This window comes from Halichondria panicea, chromosome 17 (genome assembly GCF_963675165.1).
Source record: "Halichondria panicea chromosome 17, odHalPani1.1, whole genome shotgun sequence".
Taxonomy (NCBI): Eukaryota; Metazoa; Porifera; class Demospongiae; order Suberitida; family Halichondriidae; genus Halichondria; species Halichondria panicea.
This window is the reverse complement of record NC_087393.1, coordinates 3,344,012-3,365,865: the sequence shown is the minus strand read 5'-3', so window position 1 is coordinate 3,365,865 and position 21,854 is coordinate 3,344,012. Positions and strand designations below refer to the sequence as shown.

Below are 21,854 nucleotides of genomic sequence, written 5' to 3'. Positions count from 1 at the left end.
ATCCAACCTTTTCAAGTGCCATGTAATACATCTACACTAGACTTGCAAGGCATGTAGATTTTAGGTGACAAATCTATAGGCAGTTGCCATGCAAAATTAATAGGACAGTGCACAGATTTTTATAACTGTGTACATATAATACTTATTCCTCTACAAAATACTAGATCATGATTATTACAACCTATTAAACTATAATGTACTCCTAGCATGTTCAGAGTTCATCTTTCTTGACTTCCTCTGCAGGCTCTTCGGTAGTATCTTCCTCCTCTTCCTCTTCTCCAGTTCCTACCTCTTCTCCCGCGACGGTCTTCTCCACAAACTCAATCAGATCGTCCAGAGTTCGTCCACCATTGTAGTCCATGACCTGTGGTTATTTGGGCACATAAAATTGACAACGAGTAACATGTTTATGAATATCATTACAGGACTCTTGCAACACAACTAGGTGTAGCAATTCAGTGTCTTCTAGCTGAAAAACTGACAAAGAGATAAAAATCATTTTTATTAAAGCACACTCACCTCATTGGTACCACTCCTGATGAACTTGAGGGTAGGGAATCCCTGTACTTGAATATCCTCAACTTCGTTCTTTGTCGAATCCATCTTGGCAATGACGATATTCTCGTCATCCTTAAAATGATCAGCAAGATCATCCCAGATTGGAGCCAGCTGCTTGCAGTGTCCACACCATGGGGCATCTGTGTGAGAAAGAGTGTGTGTAAATTATAATTGTCTTGTAACTAGAGAACTGTTGGATAAAAGTTAGTGTGAACATAGTTATTATATAGTAGAAGTATGTTGTGATGCAGACTCACAGAATTCCACAAAGACATCCTTGGTTTCATCGAAGACCACCTCATGAAAGTTTTTGCCGACCAGCACCTTAACTGGGTCTTCATTCCAGTCTTCAGGAACGTCCTCACTGTTTAAGTGTGCCTGGGGGAAGGAGGTGAAATTACATGTATGCATGTATGCATGACATGACTATAATTTTAACTATTTAGAGCCATGACAATGATTCTATTTTTTGCAGTAAAACCAACTAACATCAACCCATTTCTTTTATTCACGTCGTATTACTGTCTCCCAATACCGTTTACTTGTCTATAATAAAGTCTACACGCAGAGCACAAACATGCCAGACCTACTTTGAGCTCTCCATCCAGGTAGGTTTGAATCCATGGTCCTAACTTCTCCATATCGATACCCTCAAATTCTGGCACAAACTTCTTCATGTCTGCCTCAAGATTGATAAGGCGACAGGTGGGAACATCGTCCGCATCAATGTTAAAGAATTCAGCCACTCTCAGAGCAGAGTCTTCTGACATGTCAATGTGAACAAAGAGCACCTGAAGTGAGAGTGAGTGTGGTGTGTTGCTTGGTGACGATAAATCCAAATGGGGTGCTGCCCCAATGCATGTTTAGTTTAGGGTATGTGTGGGTAAAATGTGCATACACCATGCCACGTGTTGGCTATCACCATAGACTCAGCCAATACTGGTACACATGCCAGACAATACATTCAGTTCATACTTCCTCCTTATTCCACACATTACAATAGCAGGTGTTTTCCTAGAAGACACAGAAATATACTTGGACCAACCAGATAGCTCCAACTAGGCAATTACATTCATCGCTACACATGACAGAATTTCGACCACTTAGTGTGTGGGAGACTACTACCATGAATTTGGATTTAATGGTGCTAATCCTTCTTGTGGGCAGTGGGCGAGGCAGCTTGGCAACCAACACAGGACGATACATCAACAGTGAAATGGAGTTTGTTCACAACAATTTAGGGGACATAGCAAAGCTACCAGAACAGTGATCTTACAATAGGGGATGGGGCATAATCAATTTGGTGTCTGCACATGAATTATAGCAAAGCAGGCACACACAAATCTCGGCAGCCTAACAAGCAAAGCCCATAGCTACACTAGATAGTCATTCACCCATCTCACCTGGCCCTTGAATGTTTTAGCTACGTCTCTGAGTCCAGCCATGACAGTGTCGAAGTCTTCACTATCACCATCGATGAAGCTGAGCAGGTGAGACTGTTGGGCTCCTCCAAAGATTTTAGGAGCAGTCTAGAAAAGGTACATGTACGGGGGTAGCAGGATCAACAAGAGAATACTGACATGCACATAGCCATACTACACATGAACATTAGCAAGCGTAACATTACAGTCATGTAAGCACCTCATCACTGAATTTGGTAACCAGGGGCAACTGCTCGGTGAGAACGAATGTCACAATATCCTCAGCGTTGAATTCTCCAGAGAAGGTCACGCGTCCCTCGTCAAAAGACTTGAACAACACAATGCTGTCAAGTACTGCCTCAAGGCCTTCGGCTACATCTTTGCTGGTCACAATACCAAAGTTAATGCTGTCTTGGGTATCAGCTGCATTGAGGTAGGCCTTTGCGTTGTCGGACTCCTGGCTCTCGAAAAATCCAATAACAGCAACATCGTCTTTATCTTTAAACTCGTTAGCGGCTTCGATGGATTCAAGGACGACGGCTGGAGGTCCGGTGCGTTTTTTGAGCCAGTTGACAATCTCGATACCAGTGCGACCACCTGTATGTAAGTGTAAGCATGTGTCAGTAGGGTTTCACATATTCAGTTGAGGTGAGCTTAAAACCACTGAATGTTAAGTGATTAAGCAAAGCAAGGGAAGTGACACACGAAACAAGCTTACCAGGAAGAAAATGTACACTGTAGGGGAAGTAAGTAACAACAATCTCACCTGAGTAATCTGATTCTTTGCCATTCTTAAAGAACTTGAGTGTGGGGTAGCCCTTCACTCCGAACTGCTGTGCCAGATCACTCTCTTCAGTGGCGTCCACCTTGCCTAGCTTGATTTCAGAGCCTTCGTCCTTTAGAGTGGTGGCAGCCTTGGCATATTCAGGAGCCAGAGACTTGCAGTGTCCACACCAGGGGGCATCTGTAAGCAGAATAGATCATGTACTTCACAGACAAAGAGGAATTATCGTTAGGTTGCCTTTTTCAGTACAGTGTAGAGCGTACTATGATGTAAAAAGCAACCCTTAGGGGGAAATTTTAATCCCTAGTACATTTACAATAACAATCAATGCAACATTAAACAGGAGGCTAATTAATGTAGCAACAGAAACTTACAGAATTCCACTAGGACATAATCTGTAGCCTCTATCACTTCTTCAAAATTGTCTGTTGTCAGGACCAAAACGTTTTCTTCTTCTGTCACCTCTGCATACACACAAGCAGTCAAGGCCAGGGCTATTAAAACAAGTACAGATCTCATGATGGAGAGTATCTTCTGTTTGACAGAGTATCTTTGGACTGGATACACAACCTGTGAAAAACACAATGCGGTTTGCACAAAGCACTTTGCTTTTGTCCAATCACTAGCACATGGCTGCAAAGTGTGTGATTGTGTGATTGGTCAATTTGTAGACTGTCACAAACGGGTTTTCCCCTTAGAGATGAGCCAGCCACGCCTCCAAATGCCAGCTTGCTACAATTGTGTATAGCAAGCTAGTGCTAGAGCTAGTGGCTGACAAGCCCACTTTCTAGAACCTGCAGTGCATGCTATTGTGTGGTAGATTGAGCTCTACCCAAGAGAGGTCCGAGTCATATAGATCTGGTGAGTTGAACTGCTTGTCTTATAAATTACTCTTATTTATAAATATTAAAGCTCATAATTATTTTGATTTGATTATTTTATCCCAACAAGGAATATGTTTCTTTATTTCTCCAGATCGACACTACGGTGTACAACATGTTTAAGAAGTCCCCTCACTACAAGAAGATCTCACAGGCTGACTCTGAAGATGATGAGGTGCTCTTGTATGCAGCCGCCCCGCTCAATCAAGATGCTCAACTCTCCGACGATCAGTCATTCGGAACTGGGATATACAACCGCGACCTTCGACTGAACCTTAACTCCCCGGATCACCTCCAAGCTAAGGAAAAAGCCACGCTAAGAGACAGACGTCATATGATATATTCTGGTTTGTGTTGTGCCGCATTGCTGGTGCTCCTATTGGGTGTGGCTCTTACAGTGGTTGTGTATGCACAAGTCTATCTCCCACAAAATCTCAACACTACGTCTCATACTGAAACGCCGTCAGAAGATCCTATGTGTGTAAAACTACCCCCACCTTCACCAGGAGGGGTCAATGTCTGCAAGGGAAAGAATCAACCTGAAGACCCGACCACCAAAAGTCTACCTAGTTTGCCAAGTAAAGAAACTGAACCAGTAACACCATTGAGTAAAACGACAAGCCCAACCACACTATCGAGAGACACTTCAGCACCTTTTAAAGAAACTATACCTCCACGTACAACAGCTGGGCAATCGAGTTTTCCAACATATCCGAACAGTGTGCCAAGTGAAGAAAGTGTTACTACTGGTCGTTTAACAGTGGAGAGTACAGAACCATCTCATCAGTTTGCAGAAGACATGCTTACAGAAACTACTACTAAAAACGTTGACGCCACTCAATCAGTGAAGCTTGACTCTGCTACCACGCATTCGCAACACACCTCACGTAGTGTGGATTGGACACGAGATGTCTTTCCTGCAGCTACTGAGCTTTCCCTGCAATTGTTTGACATGAACAGAGATGGCATACAAGACATTCTCACTGCAACGGTATCTGACCCTTGTACTTGCTCTCTACTTGCACTAGATGGGCTCACTGGTATTACTGTGTGGCAGAAAAAAGTAAACTTTGACGTTTTCTCCCTTCGCTGCATCCTGGATGCAAATCAAGATGGTGTAACCGACTGTATCGCCACAGGACGTTTTGGTGGCTTTATCTCTCTGAGTGGGGTTGATGGATCTATTATCTGGTTTGTGGATTCTGCTATCACTTTCCCGAAATACAACTTTTTCTTCCCGTTACTAGTTGATGACCTGGATGAAGACGGTGTGCCCGACCTCATTAATACACATGGTGGAGATCCTACGTATTCACCCTCGGAGGAAAACAGATCACCTGGGTCCCTGGTGGTTGTGTCTGGTCGTACGGGGGGGAAGTTGATGGATCCTGTTTTAATGCCCGATGGTGGCGAGACATATTGCTCCCCTGTGCTGTTTAAAATGGGTGATATTGATGTGGTCTTGTTTGGGAGTGGTGGTGAGACATTGTCTGGTTCTCTGTGGGGTATCACGCTAGAAAGCATTCGCACTATGGTCAGCAAGAAAAAGGCCGAGCTAACTCAGTACAAGATAGAGACAGATGACTCATTTCATCCTTGCTTTATGGATGTCGAGAGTTTTAGACCGACCTTCAACGAAACATTCTTTGACAACAAATCCCCAATGTCAGCATGCCCAGAACTTTCTACCCACAAGCTCATCCCTAACATGTATGATCTGTGCCTATACGAAATATTCCGATCAACAAAAAAAGGCATTTTGCTTCCTCCCCTGATACTGGACCTTAATGTTGACGGTATTGAAGACTTGCTCCTTACGACCTTCAATGGTCATGTGTACGCATACGATGGAATGAATATGGCTACTCTGCTTTGGGAGGCATACAATCCTGGCACCGAGTCTTACAGGTGAGTGTTGTACACAGTGTATTGTAGTTCCAACTCACACTCTACTTAATTCCTACACATTAGAGTCTGATCTGTACTAGAGAATGCCGTTACTACAAAAACTGTTTTTTTTATATAAATTCATGTTATGATGTTCCTACTTCATACACACAGCCTCCCAGTGCCCCTGTTCTACAACAAGGACTCTTATCCAGACCTGATAGTCAGAGCTAACTTGGGGGAGTGGGATAAAGGCTATAAATCCTCCTCGTTCTACCTAATGGACGGTCGCTCTGGCCGCACCCTGTGGTCACTAGACTCTGAACACATCGCTATGAACTCTGGACTCAGTTTAGCAGCAGATACTCACGGTCTGGATGCTATGTTGTTCTTTTCTGTAGGGGACAAGAGAGCTAGAGATCGTCGTCATGGTGATATGCAAGAACCACATGATCATGAGACTGATATGCCCCTTGAACCAGATAATCTTTGGAATTCGACCCCTGAGGACCAATTCCCGGACCCTGACGATGATCTGGAGGGTTTCCTACACTACTGTGACCACACAATGGAGGAACTGACTGTCAGTGTGTACCTGCTCACCAGGGAGATGATAGAAGACGGAGAGGTCAAGCCAATAATGATGGAGAGGCCCTTTGTGTTCAGTGAGTCCATGTCAGTTACAGTGAATCGAAGTGTGGCCTGCATTTGTGGATACATGCATAGCATCATCATATATAGTATAGTATAGACCAGTAAATAATTATTATATGTACAGCTCAGAAGAAAACTCACCAGATAATCACATCATTGTACATGTACATGTACATATATATACACATAATTATACAGGAGGAAAAATAGCAGCTAACTTTTCCGGTGATATGAAGAGACACGCTAATATCGAATTTAACTACAACACAAGTATGTATTCATCTGGTGATGGAGAAGCTCCAGAGGACTTTGACCCCCAGTACACGGTGCCACCAGATGTTGACCCCCAGAATAATGGTTTCCCTTCAAATTTAAATCCTCAAGAGATGAATGGCAACAGCCAATTTCCCCCTGGGTTTGACCCAAGTAAGAATTTACCCTCTGACTTTGATCCCCTACAGAATCCGAACCAAGCTGATTTTGACCCGAGCAAGTTTCCTCCTGATTTCGATCCGAGCAAGTTTCCTCCTGATTTCGATCCGAGCCAAGCTGATTTTGATCCAAGCAAGTTTCCCCCTGGTTTTGATCCGAGCCAAGCTGATTTTGATCCGAGCAAGTTTCCTCCTGATTTCGATCCAAGCCAGGGCAGACCCCCGCAACCACAAGATATGAACTATGATGCTAACAACAAAAAGAAATTCCGCTGTGCCCACATTCTCGTGCCTACAAATGATGTGGCCACACCTACTATCGGAGACGTCAATGGTGATGGAAAACTGGAGCTATCTTACATAGTCGGCTGGGAGACAATTCCAGGTAGCCAGGAATACTTGGGGGGTACGACTATTCTAAAGTTGAGACTAAGGACTTTCACTATAGAGGACCGCTTCATGGAGGTGTTTGGAAAAGGGAAGCTGGACTTTAGTCGATTTCTTCCACCTGACGACCAACCCTGGGCCAAGTATATGGGCAAAACGGGAGACAGTGTGTATCACCCCAAGCACCAGCTGAGAAAAAGCTGACGCAATTGTGACAGGGCCTAGGAAAACAACCCTTATGGAGCAAACTAATAATGTTCAGTACACTACAAAGTAAAATATTTAGAGCTATTTTAGGATTTTGGTTTTCTTTCATAAGAAGTAACTTCAATATCTCCTCTAACTAAAAAAAAATTTTTTTATCCGAAAAATTTTTTTGTATAGCCGTTACAAGGCAGCCATTGAATTTTTTCATGCTGTTCTTGTATGTGGATAGAACTTCGAACATTAGTTTCTCAAAACGGTAGGTCAATACTGTCCCCCTTTCACCCGAAAATATTTTGGGGTAGGAAGGTGCAAAGTGAGTGATATTGTAATCAATTTGAAGCTTAAGCACTGCTTTATTTAACTAGTGTTCAAGCTGGCGCTGTGCTAATGCCTCTCGCCATGTTTTTGCTTTCGCTCAAAAGTATTAGAGTGTTATCTATAATGAATTTTATATTAAAGTTAGCTTATCTATATAAAGTCACTGAGAAGAAAAGACTTATTTACATGCATCTATTGTTGTTATTTATTGTATTATGTGGCTTACCAGGACCTCAAGAAAGAAGAAAATTGATTCTTCCAGGATCTGTAGTTCAGTGTATATAATATCTAAGAAGAAAAGACCTGTGTACATGCATATTGTTATCTATATTGTTATATGGTAGTGTTTTGTGGCTTACCAGGTCCTCAAGACAAAGATGATTCTGCCAGGAGAATCTGGATCTGGATCTTGGATATCACACATGGGGAATGAGCGCGCATGCGCATTACATCCACAGGAATAATTAAAGGGTGTGTCCAAAGAGATCAATTTCACAAATGGCTACTGCTAGCTAGCTGTTTTAACAGATATTTTCTGAGTATTGTAGCTAACAAAAAGCTAGCGCTTTAGTGCAAGGCTAACTCATATGTTGAATAGAAAGTTTGTGCGGACAGATGATGCTATGAAAGATTCTGAAGAGACTGCAACAGCCTTCAATGTGAGTCAAACTAGCCATAACTCGAGAAAGAAGCTTTAGTTTGCTAATCCACGAATCAAAATCCAAGAGAACGTGGCTAGAAGCCTATAGAAGCTGTTAGTTTTCGTCGCATTGCAACCATTGAGCAGTTATAGCTGGAATACACACACACACACACAGACAGACAGACAGACACACACACAGTCAGCTTTACCGTATCCCTCGTGCGGCTACGCCTCGAGGCATAATTAAGCAATAAAATACAATTAATTAGTTTGCTCCATAAGGGTTGTATTCCTAGGCCCTGTCACAATTATTATTTTATAACAGGTGTACATGTATAATGATTAATTACACAGCTTTACTTACAGGTATCTGTATAATCTTATAATTATAACTTAAATGTGTTTCTTTTAACTTATTTCTTGTGTTTTGCACAGATCTGAATGGTCTCTACTATTTTACTTACCGTATTATAGTCAGACTAAGAATGTTTTGCTGGTGAAAACCTTAATTTGCAAATGAGCCAAATCAGCAGAAAATTTTACCCTTTGGGATTTCTATACATAATATATATTGCGTTCTGGCAAGGATTGTGTGTACTTACAATTGTACTATAGTATAAGGTTTTGCGATCGATTTCAATGGGGAATATTGCTTGCACAGGACTTAATTAATTAGTTAATTCGTTAAAATTAGTACACGTTAACAATAGTGTACGCCCAAAAGAGTGCATGTGTGGACATGCATGCAAGCCTCGAATAAAGGTGCTATACAAATTTATACGATTATTATATGATAGGCACTCGCATAGCATTAGTTTGTATCACACATCAATTTCTAACACTATACGGTGTACAGTATATTTCAATTTTGGAATTATCATTTTCACACAACTTAATTTCACTCTTAAATAGCACCAACAGCACGCAACACAAGTGTGGAATGATAATAAAAGTAATCTAACAGAAATCATTGAGCTAGCTAGCAGATGACGGAGTGTGAGTTCTAGTGTTGCTCTCAAGAGGTTCGAGTTTGTGAGACATTTTTGTTAGAACTACATCATTGTCGATCACTCTCAGATTTCTGTGTGTATGCATGCGTGTACGTATACATGTATGATTATAGGGAGACAGATGCTGCATTGCACAGTACACAAAAGCATGTGTTAATATTAATGTATCTGTGGGACAAAGTGCTATAAACAAACATTGGTCTGAGGTGTGCATCTGCAAGCATGGCTCTGGAAGAAACATAAAAGCAGATAATTGTAGTCAGGAGCCTATAATTATTTTATATAGACTTAGTACGTGCATAATTATGTCATGAAGAAGTGAGTCAGTCTACCTGGTAGTGGGCCAGTAGTGCAATAAATAACTAGAGGGGTACGTGCTGCAATTCATATGAATCTCACCCATGCACAATACATGTCAGTATTAGGAATGGCAGTGCTGCAGATTTATACGCAGGTCATGCACTGGGACGAAAACTTCAGTAGAGCCCAAATCAGGCAATCAACAATTAATTCGCTTACATGTACATGTAGGTACACACACATTTATAGTGCCTTGAATTAAAGCCGTGTATTTAGGGTGCTAGGTAGCTATAGCCATCGATAGAGGCTTAGCTTACAATCATGTATCAAAACTTGGTTGCTTCTCCATGCTATAGATTCAGCACTTCAGCAACCAGATGAGTAGAACCAGAATAATTATACACAATTACTATATTATGTAATGAACAAACTAACGGGAGCACTAAAGTGTAGAACCCTTGGCGTTAGTCGGGGTTGTACATACTTTTTCACATGAAACAGGACTCAATAGTTTGATGTCTCGAATCAAAGCCGCGTATAGCCAACTAGCCTATAGCCAACGTGCAAAATTAAGCTTCTTAGTTTTTGCTCGCTTTTATGAGAAAATCTGCCACAATTACGTGTCCAGGTGAGCAGACTCAGAATCACAAACAAACAGACACACATGCAGTCAGCAGATACTACTATAACCCATGGCGCGCCTCGGGTTAACAAACATACCGACAAGATACTATAATCTACATGTACCTCAGGCTAATAATGTTTATACTGGGTATTAACTTTCGCAGAAGGACTGTTAGAAAGGATTTCGCTGATTTATTTTCATGGACTTAGTTAGTGACCACATGTACCCACTAATATTCGGGGTATAAATTTCGCGGTACATGCTTGTAAAAACCGCGAATGTTTTTATACCTCGAAATATACCCGCTCACCCCAATGGGGCTTACCTTATGTACTGTTGTAGAGCAGGGTTCTTATTAGACAGCACTTTGACATCACCTGACATGACCCCTGTCCTGCACCGGTTGAGAGTCCGCACACTGTTAGCAACCAATCGCATCTTCTCAAAGTTGACCAGCCCATCGATAAACGTCTCATTTCCAATGTTCAGGAAGTATGCATCCTTTGTAACCAGAGGCATAAACGGGATCAACGGAGGGGAAACTTTTGACTGGTATGCTCGCAGGATCTTATGGTTACGTGATGGGTCCTGTGTATATAATTAATTATTACATGAGCCAGCACAGAGTATGTACATGTTTATAACTGTAGATAAGAAAAAGGTTGCATTCATAGCCATGTAGAACAATTGCTGCTTCAGTTGTATACTCCTACGCACTACACTTATAACAGCAAATAGAAGAAAACAGTTTTGGTTGTTACTTAATGTAAATCACACGTAATAATTATGCTGACTGGCTTACCGGAACGCATGCATGCAATGAAGTCAAATGAAATTTGTACCCCCACGAAATTACAAGCTATACGGTAGTTAATCTGTTTTGGAGGTGTCTATGGGATTTAGAAGCCCAAAGGCACTGCTTTATATAAGTCTACTCACTGTGAGTCCCTGGAACTGCTCGAAGCGCGTCCTAAGCCGTGGAGGGACCTCCTTCCAGGTCTGCTTTAGTCTTGTGATGGCTCCGTCCATTAAACCAATCGTTATCGCAAAGAATGAGTTCAGATTGTTAAAGTTTTTACAGCTGTAGGAATACATAAAAAGACAGTCACATGATAGTACAGTACTAGCCTCCTTCGCAGGCCTGCTACTGACTGATTGCGCATGTGCACAAATGGCTAGAACCTTCACTTCCTTAAATCCACTTTCGTTCGTTGTGACGTCATTGTTTTACTGAGCATATACGATGTTATCCAAAGCCCCCAGATACCGGGGTGAGATTAGCGCATGCGCAAGCAGTCGTTACAATGCCCACTCTCAGAAGAAGTGCGGCTGAGATCGAGGCTAGTACAGTACATGAACTGGTAGAAGTCTTCTCCATGCAAAACCTCACCACTACATGTACGCTTGCTGTAAGAGTTAGTTTAACTCGACCAAATCTTAAAAAGAAAGCACATGATCATACGAAATTAACATGTACACATACGTACCTGCATACAGTGGCATCACTACACACCGCTATACACCGCTACCGCTACGTATAATTATACGTAGCGGTGTGTAGTGATGCCACTGTATGCTATAATTATAGCATACATAATCAGTGTATATGCATATAACATGTAACATGCGAGATGGTCAGTGTGCTGTGTGTATTCGGAGTGCTCAGTTTAATAGGGAGGTTCACATCAAGCTCAACACTCATTTGAAATGGTGGGCAATAGACTAGGAGTTATAACCTTCAAACTCTTTTGATTGAAAATTGCGAGTTTTTGCACACAAATGAAAGAAGAGAGCATGCGCATACAATTAGCATGCTTCACACGCACTTTGCAATAGCAAACAGGCTTGTAAAAGTAATAGTAATTTTCACTCACTATCCAGCAATTTTGATGAATTTCTTGACGAGGGCCACCCGCTTAGCCAGGTCAGGCTCTCTGCACACCTCGGTCACAACCCAATACTGAACCTGCACAAACAATGGGAATGGAAACTGTCACTATTACTATATGCCTACAACGTAGGTGCATATGACTAATTGACAACATACATGTACAGGTGCTTATACTTTTACATAATAATTATAGACACATGCAGAGTAAACACACCTCATTGAATCTTCGAATTAAGAGGTCCAGGTTTGTGACAATCTTGCCAAACTTGTGTCGTCCGAACAACTGATAAATGTACTCCATTTGTTGAATGTTAGTGAAGAGGTTCCAGTCGTACGCTGTAAGATGGGCTGCTATCTCACGGGAGCTGTCCTTGTCTGGGAATGGGGTCACTGGAATCTGATTCTGGTCTGGGAGTGGAGCCTGTGAGTGAGTGTGTGAGAAGAAACAGACATGTGCTGTTTTGTTGCACTCAGGCAGGGAACAATGACTACTCTTGGATGTACGTACACAACTTTTCTAGATATGGTACAATAATAATTCTAAAACGGGGGGGGGGGGGGGGGGGGCACTCTATTCATACATCAAGTAATAAAACATATTCTCAGTCTGGTTGTTTTCAGGACCCATTGTCCCATCCTACAAACAAAATTCTCCCTAATATCCTCCCTCTAGCCCCTCTTCCAAACTCCCTCAAACTCCCTGCCACTGTACAATGTACACCTACATACCACAACTTGCTCTGAGTGTTTCTTGAGGAGCACAAACAATCGGCCATTGACACTCTTCTCACTCCAGACAGAGATATCTTTATCCTTAAGTCGAACTTTCTCCCCTGAAGACTTCACCTCACATAACTCGTAATTAGCCGAGGATTGAATCTCAAGCTTTTGACATGCCTCCTCAGCAATGCTACGAGCTGTAACATCTAGACGAACCTGGGCACATGTACATTATATTGAGCCTTTGGCAGGGATGAACATGTATGCTGAAGTGGTATTTAAACTGCACAGTACACAATCAGCACAATGACCATATCAACTGTCCAACTTCGTACTTAACGCAATCCAGCCTCTCTCAACTGACATCACCAACCATAGCTAGATAACATACTACGTGTAATATAAATATGCAAGAAAGGATCCAGTACAGTAGCGCTAGAAATGTATGCGATACTATAGATGTAGGTGTAAAAAATGTCATAAGGCTATCTTGTTGTACTTTTAATTGCACAATTAAAAGCATTTAGTTGAGGCCTGTACAGTACAATCTCATTGAAACCGCGGTGTTCAATCGAGGAACTAAGTTAATCGAATAGAGCCTTAAAATATAACCAACGTGCATTTATATACATTATTGTAATGGTGGAAAGACACGGTTACAATATTATATGCAGCACTACGCCCCCCATCATAACACGTACATTATATTATCAGATAATGTTATATTATATACTCATATCAGCATAGTCTCGTTCCCAGGCTGATGTTAATTAAGGTACACAAAGCGTTACATGAACATTATAAAAAGATTGGCCTGAAATATCCGCACCCACCTGCAGTCTGCAGAGTCTGCGGTCGACGGTGTGTACTCGTACTGGGACTTTGTCTTGAGGGGAGTGGGCAGGAACTGTGCTTATGCCCAGTTTTATCTCATGGTCAAACGAGGCTTGCCTCCGCCCCTTGAAGGCATGGCCTAAATTAACTTGTGCCCCGCCTCCTGGGATTCCACGTACTGAGCGGATTGAGTCAGCCAACGAGGTGTTGAGAAGATCTTGCTGCTTCTTGAGTGAGTCTTTGGCTAGTCCGTCTTGTATATCTCTGAGTAGCTGCAGGAATACTGCATCTTTGACCAGCTCTGCTTTGCAGGTGTTGATCCAGATGGAAGTAGCCTCAGCAACTCTGCATGGGTGGGTGTACCAGTGTATACAATTTCACATGCTATTGACACTTCACTTAGAGCAAGTACATACAGTACACACAAGTATATGTTATAGTTATAACACGGGCACGAGGGATGTATGGAATATATTGCACTGAAGCACGAGGGCGCCAGCCCCGAGGGCTGAGTGCAATATATGCCATGCAGCCCGAGTGCACGTGTTATAACTAGTTTATATCCCGAGGGCATAGCAACATAACACTGTCCTAGTAACACAATATAAACAGCACAAAAAAAGACAGAGACAACTCTAGACACAGCTCCATCTCTTCTCTCTTCTAGACGCCAGTATCTGCAGCGTATAAGATTGGCATGACCGACGAATGGCTTGACACAAAATTGTTGGAGTTTCAACTGAAATCTGCAAAACAGCCCCGCCCCACTTACTGCTGCAAAGAAACAGCCCCACCCCACTACTCAGTGAATAACATGTATTAGCTGCTGGTCTACGCTCGGCCTCATAACCAAGCCAAGAAAGCTCGCTTCTACACTGCTGCAAAACAGCTCATGCCCCCAGCAAAAAGAGCCACTTCTAGTGCTACGGTGAAGCAGAATTGACATGCATCACGATGTCGAGGACTAGGTCGATCTAGGAACACAGAATCTTCCACAAAATGAATCTTGGACAATTTTAAAACCTGCATGGTTGCAAGAAGAAACTCCAGCAGTGCTGAACATTCATTCCTGCATGGCTGGACATACTTTGATACTCATGCGTATTAATTTAATTTTAATTTAATTGTCTGTCTAATTGCCAGAGGGGCGTTTTGCGGTCAGTGCAATATGACTTTGCGGTCAGTGCAATATGACTTTCAGCAGTGCAATATGAAGCATATTGCACTTGGCAACAACGTAGCAACGGGATATAATAACACCATAACAGTGACAGGAGAGGTAACATGGAGTGTATAAATACGTGGCTCCAGATATACTATCTACAAACCAACTCTATTTACCTCCTCTTTTTTGTAACACTGTCCTCTTCGGCTCTGAGTGAGGTCTCATCAACACCTTGAACTTTGATCTTTGGCCCCTGGTACTTGCTCCGAAGTAAGTCACAGAGACCGGTCATAGAGATGAAGGCAGGATAGGTGAGGAAGAAATCCTGAGCAAACGTGTCTGCATTTGTGGGCGTGTACGTCAGTGCACATATTGGTATATCATAACCAGCAGGCAGAGAATATTGGCAGGGGGGGTGGAAGTGGACTTTTGAGAATATTGTGGCCTCCCCCCTCCCCCAGGACATATTCGTTTTTAGACCGTCTACTGTCAGAGATGATCGCACCTGATGCATTCTCAGATATACCGTATAGCGCGAAATTTTCGAGGCACTTATATTTCGTGGAGTGGTCTCTAAAAGTATATTCGTTGCACAATGTTCACGGAATGACTGCTTACCGGAAGCCACGCCTTTAAATCTTTGCACGTTATAGCAGGTAATTCTAATTAAAGAACGATTTTCGTGGACTTAATTTTCATGTAGGATTGCTACCCACGAAATCCGCGAAAATTAAGTGCTATACGGTAGTTGAATTAGTGGGCAGTACTCGCACAAAAACAAACAATTGTATACATGTTGACACCAATATATTACCTTCTTGAGAGCCAGTCTCCAGTTCAGACTCTAAGAGGTGGTCCAGCATCTTCTCGGCGGTTCCCTTGACAACCAGGTACTTCCCAAGGGAGGCCTTCTCCAGCAGGAGCACCTCCTTACCATGTTCTACTACCTTGATATTCGTGGACTCAACAGAGAGGAGTATGCGATGGAAGTCAGAACGTTCAATACGAATGAAGTAAGAGTTGTCCTCACGGACTTGAATAGAAGAACTCCTGTGAATGCAGTTGTGGTGTGATGCACAGAGTTGTGTGTGTGTGTGTGTGTGTGTGTGTGTGTGTGTGTGTGTGTGTGTGTGTGTGTGTGTGTGTGTGAGGGGGGCATAACCTGGTACACATGGGTACACAATATACTGCAGATATGGGAGTAAGTGTGTGGTAGAGGTCCATCATTGCTAGTGTGTACGCTATAAGACTGGTGGCTACTCACCTGACTGCTTCATTAATGAATGCTAGTTTTCCAAACTCATCCCCCTCGTGCAAAGTACAGACAACACCCTTTCCCGATATCATCACATTGACAGATCCTCGGAGAATCACATACCACGAGTCCCCCTTGTCCCCTTGTTGGAACACTGTTATGGTGGAGAATGTGTGAGCGCATAGGAGGGAGTGTGAAGAGTGTGGCTAGTGAAGGATACATGTATACGGCTGTGAGGGTGTGCTTTTAGTGAGGGTCCTGCACTAGTACAATTAAACGTGTAAAATTAGTGGGTGTATGACAAGTACATGCAGACCCACCACTCACCATATTTCCCTGCTCTCTTGAAGTACTCCAATCTGGCACAAGTGGCAAGCTCCTTCTTGACCTAAGTAATAACATAATCAGTGCAAATGTCATTTGTGCCTAGTCATACTGATTGGACACATGCATGGTCATTCTAATTAAATGTCCAGTCAATGACCGATGGCAGAGAGTAATTCTAACACTGACATACATATAAGATAATGCACATAAGAAATCCTGAGCAAATGTGGGCAACATAAGAGTACGACGGTAATTAAAATTACTTCAAAGCATGCACAGACAATACGCAGGCACAATGTGTATCTACACATATGTACAGATACACATGCATGTATATACCATCAGCACATTTATACAACTCACAGCATCAGAGAGGTGCCTGAATGCCCTCAAGTGGAGCAGCTCTTCGTAAATCAACTCTAACTCATCAACCTGGCGTTCTGCAGGGCTGTGTGTGCATGCGTGTGTGTGTGTGTATTTGGTGAAATGATACTAAACAGAAAGAGAATAACTAACACTTCACGCAAGACAAGCTGCAAATTGTCTTTGGGAATATTGCAGCAACTCAGCTAAGGTACAAGCATTCGATCCATGCACCAGTTATTCTATTGTACGTGCAAGTGGATCATGTACAAACAGCCTGTTTAATTTGTGCAATTGATTGGCAGATATGGTTCATTAATTGGTTTAGACGAATATAGAGCAATTTCATTAGCCAAATGAGGACAGCCTGTGTTCCTATGGTTACTGTTTACCAGTTGGAATGCTTATGAGACGTACATCTACATACAGCTATGGTAAAGCATTAATTAATACTCACATACCGTAAGCTTCCTACGTGTACATGTACATGTATATCAAAGTATTATATACACACTGTAGAGTACATGTACATGTACTTACTTCCTTACAAGTTAATCCTGACAATACGTGTGGGGTTTCAGTTAGGGGTGGGAAATTAGCTTACACATTCAATGGCAGCTAGTACAATGAGTATAGCTAACAAAGAGGTTCTGGCGAACAACCTTCCTGTCATTCTTACATGTACATGTATGAGGTACAAGGTTGTCAAAGAAAACATTGAAATGGCCCCACAATAAATTTTATACAATTTTCTCCTCTTATCAAAATGTCTAGATAAAACAAAAACTGCTGTCGATCGTGCACAAAGCCAACTAAATTACACTTGCAGTGATATGATTACAACAACCCACAAGAAAACACTGCTACGACTAACAGCAGCCATATGTCTGCTACATTTATGAACACACAAACGTGCAGTGAAGGGCAACATAGCTGTGTATTTGACTATAGGGACTTACTCTTTCTTGAGAGTGGCGTAGATGATGGTCTCAGGGCCGAGTGCAGCAATAGTGTCAAAGCACTCGTCCAAAATGGATGAAATAGAGCTCCTTGATGAACGGGGACTGGAGGTGATTGAGGTCAGGGAAGCTCGGTGTCCATTGGGATGGTGGCCATCTTCCTCTGGCAAGTGACCACCTCTAAACCCTCGAGTGAAGAAGGACCAACGCTTGGAACGTGATTCCTGTGGAACTGTCTTGTGATCTTTGAACCGGTATAAGAGTTGAGAGTCATCTCGAAACGCGTGCTCATTGTTTACTGTGACCGTGTGTGTGATGCATAGTTACAGGTACATATACATGTGTAGCATATACTTGTGCTGGCAATAGTAACAGTGCCAAAAAAGGAGCACTATAGAGTATGTTAGTAGTAAGGTTCATAGCAATCACACATAGACCATATAGGGAGTAAAGTTTGGGTGGGATGCTCACCGTGCTCAATGACGCCCTCTGTAAGAAGGGCCTGCCACATCTGAATGACCTGGAACCGTGTCCTAGGGGAAGAGGACTGGGCCGTCACAAAGTCCACCATTTTACGCCCCGACGAGCACTGCTTGTATGTGAACATATTCACCCGGTGGTCACTGTACGTGTGTACGTATAAGAGTAGTATGTTGCCAAGTGCGTGTTAACATGGAAGATAAATACTAGACGCATAATTCTTACTGTACATGTCTATACAGGCAAAAATCAAGGTAGGGTGGGGCAGTGCACGTGAACTGGAAGGCAACCGGGCTTCTAGTTATTGATGTAGGGGATGGCATAGAGCTTAATATACGTGCCGTGTTCACACCATTTAGACATGTAAAGTAACAACAAAGCACCTTATAAGATCACTGAAGTGGTCTCTGATGAGCTGATGTAGTGTAACTCCAGCTACTACTAGGTCTGAGTCATTGGTTGAAGAAAGTGAATCACGATCACTACTATCGGTGGTGTCACTTGTGTCATGTGACACAGCAGCTGCAACGAGGAGGCCTTGCATGGCTTCCTTGTGATTCTCATAGATCCGTCGCATATTTCCCGCCTCCACAAATAAGAGCTCACTATACTCTGTGGTGACAATCATGGTTTGTCTGCAATGGGAGTAAAACAAAAGATTAGAGAATGTTACCGTGTAACTACACAAAATACTAATGCCCAGTAAACCAACAACTAGATGCTACACGCAATAGCATCTATAGTTAAACCGGATAAGCCATGCATAAGTGCTACAGCAACAGTGAAACTTGTTTCATGGCTGGGATGATTGTATTTCTAGGAAGAACAGCTATATATGTAAGACTGAACACCTGGTACATGTATATTGTATTTGTTCACATGTCATGGAGTCTTTCAACTTCATTCAAATATGGGCTGTTTTTTTTAACATGTACAAAAGCTCAAGAAGCTACATGCACTACAGTGCACAAAGCATCCAGTTCAAGTGAAACCTTCCTAGGATCTATTTACAGGAAAGAATACCTAGTCTACCAGGTCACAACAGGACACTCAATCGACACTGTACATAGTACAATTAATTGTAGGTGCACAATAATTTATATGTGCACAATAACTATACTGCTATGATTTCATCACCAGCAATGAAACAGTATATACAAAAATTCCAAGTGCCTGTTCATTCATACACTGGAATAGGACACCACATGGCTGTACTCTACTACACTGAACATAATATTAAGCAAAAAGGCTTGGGAGATTTTCAACTAATAGAATCATTTAGACGCTGTTGATAAGATCTACATGGGAACTACATGGGAAAAGTGCAGAGAAGGTACTTGTAGAAGTTGTACAGTATTGTGCATTTCCTGTCAATGAATAATAAAAAAGGGGTGGATCTGCAATGAGGTCAGAGTTCACAAAGGCTGCTTCTGGCAGTAGGCCAGTTAGGCATGCAGCTCTTTCCTGAATTTTTTAGCTAACAACCAGTATGTCTACAACAAGTAATTGTATTGTAGTCAAGCTTCGAGGGCAATGTGAGGGCAAGGTTTGTGCACAAGCTCTGGTATTACACACTGTTTTGTCGGTGTCCATGTGATTTAGAAGCCCTCGTGCACTTGTGATACCCTTGCTACGCTTGGGATACTAAAGCAGTGCTTCTAAATCTCACAGACACCTTCCAATTAAAAAATGCACCTTTAAGACTAAAATTCCAGCTCACACAATCGTCTAGATTCAAGAGTTCAGACAACATGTAATTTTATTCTTACAACTACATCAAAGAGACGTACAGTACAGCAAAGCTAATTCAGTTAAAGTACAGTGTCTCACCTTGTTGTACCGAGGATGACGTTTTCCCCAAAAGAATCACCATCTCGCAGATGACATATAGCGGTGGTCTACAGAGAAATACCGCCGTCGTTAACTTGCCTAGTCATACCCACTTTACAACTGACCTTTGAACTGTCAACTGGGTCTACATCTAACATCTCAAGATTGCCTGCGACCACAGCATACCAGTATAGACCCTCCTCACCAGGACGATACACTGCAGGGTGGTGTGTGTGTGTGTGTGTGTGTTAGTGAGGTGTGAGATTAGTGTGCAATGGTGTGCAGTGTACCTTATAAATATGGATTTCCTACACTAAGGTCACCTCCCACCTACAGTACACTCTAAAATGAAACACCAGACATTAATTATTGGCAAAGTAGGATCGACACCATACTTAATACTAAGAAGAAACTAAAGTATTACTGTACACGTGTAAGGCTCTTCAGAAAGACTAGGACTTTAGATACGAGTAAGAGTGTCACGATCGACATAATTATATTTGCGGTACATGTGATGTGTGCTAGCTATTGTAAGAGATTTTGTATGTACACCACAATGTAATTCATTAAGGAGCACACTAACAAGATGATTTTTGTGTAACCAATGGCACGTAATCAAAATGCAGTTAGTGAAAACTATATAACCCCAGACAGATAAGGATTGCTCATTAGCAGTTCAATAAAGGGTGGCTCTCAGGCTATAACCTTATTAACATGCAGCTAGGTCAACAAAGCCTTTAGTTCTGTTGGCCTGGTAAAATTACAATTGTAATTATCTTATCCCAAGACAAACACTTTACTAGTAATAGAGGTTACTACATTAGTCTATTAATGGCTCTAATCACTACAACACTGTTTCTGAAGTGGTCAGAATGTTGTGACAGGGACCGCTGAATATTGTGCTCCTAACCACAGCTATTGTGGAAAACAGATTTCCCTCCATAGTGATCCAGCCCAGTAACAAAAAAATCCATTGACCAAGTAATTAACTAATTACCACCTCCAGTTTCAAATCACCTAGGCACTTACAAGTAACATTTGCGAGGAAGGTGTCGTAAAGAGCGTATCGACTGAGCTCCTCCAGCACGGCCTCAGGGTAGTGTTCAAATACCTTCATCGTCTGTGGGAATTGAGACAATGTGTGACTATTATGAACACACTATTTCTCAACCTACACGAATATAACTACCACTACCACATTGTAGTTACTCCAAAAACAGTGTGTAATAATGAAATACCACAGTACTGTACATTATTACACACCGTTTCTGGAGTAACTACAATGTTTGTAGCGGCACTATGAAATGTACAGTATATATATACCAGATGGCATGAAAACACAGGTTACAAACAGACACTAAATTGTACCTTCAATTTTGATAAAACAATGTCAATATCTTCATTAGATCTCCGAGATGGACTGTGGGTATATTCAGGCTCACCAAACAACACAAAAACACTCCTAACTACACACGTATACCACAAATGCACATTGATTTCAGTACCAGCTTCTGTTAAGTTATTACAGTCATTACAGTGCTAGTATATCTATAGTTAAAATTGTTGGTATCTACACTTTCTAGTGATTATTCATGAGCAAGCATATCTAGGTAAGCTAACTAGATTATGTGACATGCTTTATATCCACTCCAGACAGAAAGAAAAGGTACGAGTGAAGCTACACTGTCAACATGTTTAACAAAGGGTGAGTTGGTGACTCTGTGCTGCTTGACTCACGTCTTTTTTAAGCAGGAGACCCACTGCCAGCCGTGAGCAGACATCCTACCTCTGGATATATACACTACCTGACTTTCAGAGTTGGCGATACTGCCAAAAAACTAACCTAGCTGCTAACAACTTGACCTCCAGTTCAATTCAGGAAATTAGCAACACACACCTACTACTCCCACATCCCAGTTCAATC

At 42.1% G+C, this 21,854-nt stretch overlaps 3 protein-coding genes across 3 annotated transcripts; 1 reads left to right on the top strand and 2 right to left on the bottom strand.

Annotated features, from left to right (window-relative positions):
• Positions 1–100: 100 nt before the first annotated feature.
• Positions 101–3,407, bottom strand: LOC135351768 (protein disulfide-isomerase 2-like). Its single transcript, XM_064550856.1, has 8 exons — positions 3,138–3,407; positions 2,746–2,943; positions 2,200–2,576; positions 1,962–2,087; positions 1,149–1,349; positions 816–936; positions 520–698; positions 101–364 (listed from the first exon to the last, which is right to left on the bottom strand). Exons 1-8 carry the CDS (start codon positions 3,280–3,282, stop codon positions 212–214), a joined length of 1,500 nt encoding a protein of 499 aa, XP_064406926.1. The 5' UTR covers positions 3,283–3,407; the 3' UTR covers positions 101–211.
• A 58-nt stretch (positions 3,408–3,465) lies between these two features.
• On the top strand, positions 3,466–8,680 carry LOC135351758 (uncharacterized). Its single transcript, XM_064550847.1, has 4 exons — positions 3,466–3,624; positions 3,739–5,552; positions 5,706–6,196; positions 6,384–8,680. Exons 2-4 carry the CDS (start codon positions 3,760–3,762, stop codon positions 7,205–7,207), a joined length of 3,108 nt encoding a protein of 1,035 aa, XP_064406917.1. The 5' UTR covers positions 3,466–3,624; positions 3,739–3,759; the 3' UTR covers positions 7,208–8,680.
• A 357-nt stretch (positions 8,681–9,037) lies between these two features.
• Positions 9,038–21,846, bottom strand: LOC135351760 (rap guanine nucleotide exchange factor 4-like). Its single transcript, XM_064550848.1, has 20 exons — positions 21,668–21,846; positions 21,299–21,350; positions 20,960–21,050; positions 20,056–20,147; positions 19,931–19,998; positions 18,484–18,735; positions 18,092–18,243; positions 17,621–17,918; positions 16,662–16,746; positions 16,299–16,359; positions 15,981–16,125; positions 15,531–15,766; positions 14,893–15,055; positions 13,551–13,896; positions 12,727–12,933; positions 12,212–12,418; positions 11,981–12,072; positions 11,046–11,187; positions 10,432–10,694; positions 9,038–9,252 (listed from the first exon to the last, which is right to left on the bottom strand). Exons 1-20 carry the CDS (start codon positions 21,709–21,711, stop codon positions 9,147–9,149), a joined length of 3,102 nt encoding a protein of 1,033 aa, XP_064406918.1. The 5' UTR covers positions 21,712–21,846; the 3' UTR covers positions 9,038–9,146.
• Positions 21,847–21,854: the final 8 nt, after the last annotated feature.

What these genes read in the sequence shown, in the direction of transcription:
- LOC135351768 (XM_064550856.1), bottom strand. Translation starts at nt 3,282, where the DNA reads ATGAGATCTGTACTTGTTTTAATAGCCCTGGCCTTGACTGCTTGTGTG. An exon ending in TTATGTCCTAGTGGAATTCT is followed by an intron (nt 2,944 to 3,137) that starts GTAAGTTTCTGT and finishes TTCTGCTTACAG; the next exon opens with ATGCCCCCTGGTGTGGACAC. An exon ending in TTACCAAATTCAGTGATGAG is followed by an intron (nt 2,088 to 2,199) that starts GTGCTTACATGA and finishes TACCTTTTCTAG; the next exon opens with ACTGCTCCTAAAATCTTTGG.
- LOC135351758 (XM_064550847.1), top strand. Translation starts at nt 3,760, where the DNA reads ATGTTTAAGAAGTCCCCTCACTACAAGAAGATCTCACAGGCTGACTCT. An exon ending in CCTGGCACCGAGTCTTACAG is followed by an intron (nt 5,553 to 5,705) that starts GTGAGTGTTGTA and finishes TCATACACACAG; the next exon opens with CCTCCCAGTGCCCCTGTTCT. An exon ending in GGAGAGGCCCTTTGTGTTCA is followed by an intron (nt 6,197 to 6,383) that starts GTGAGTCCATGT and finishes ATAATTATACAG; the next exon opens with GAGGAAAAATAGCAGCTAAC.
- LOC135351760 (XM_064550848.1), bottom strand. Translation starts at nt 21,711, where the DNA reads ATGTCTGCTCACGGCTGGCAGTGGGTCTCCTGCTTAAAAAAGAC. An exon ending in TTGTTTTATCAAAATTGAAG is followed by an intron (nt 21,051 to 21,298) that starts GTACAATTTAGT and finishes CAATTCCCACAG; the next exon opens with ACGATGAAGGTATTTGAACA. An exon ending in AGAGGGCGTCATTGAGCACG is followed by an intron (nt 17,919 to 18,091) that starts GTGAGCATCCCA and finishes ACACGGTCACAG; the next exon opens with TAAACAATGAGCACGCGTTT.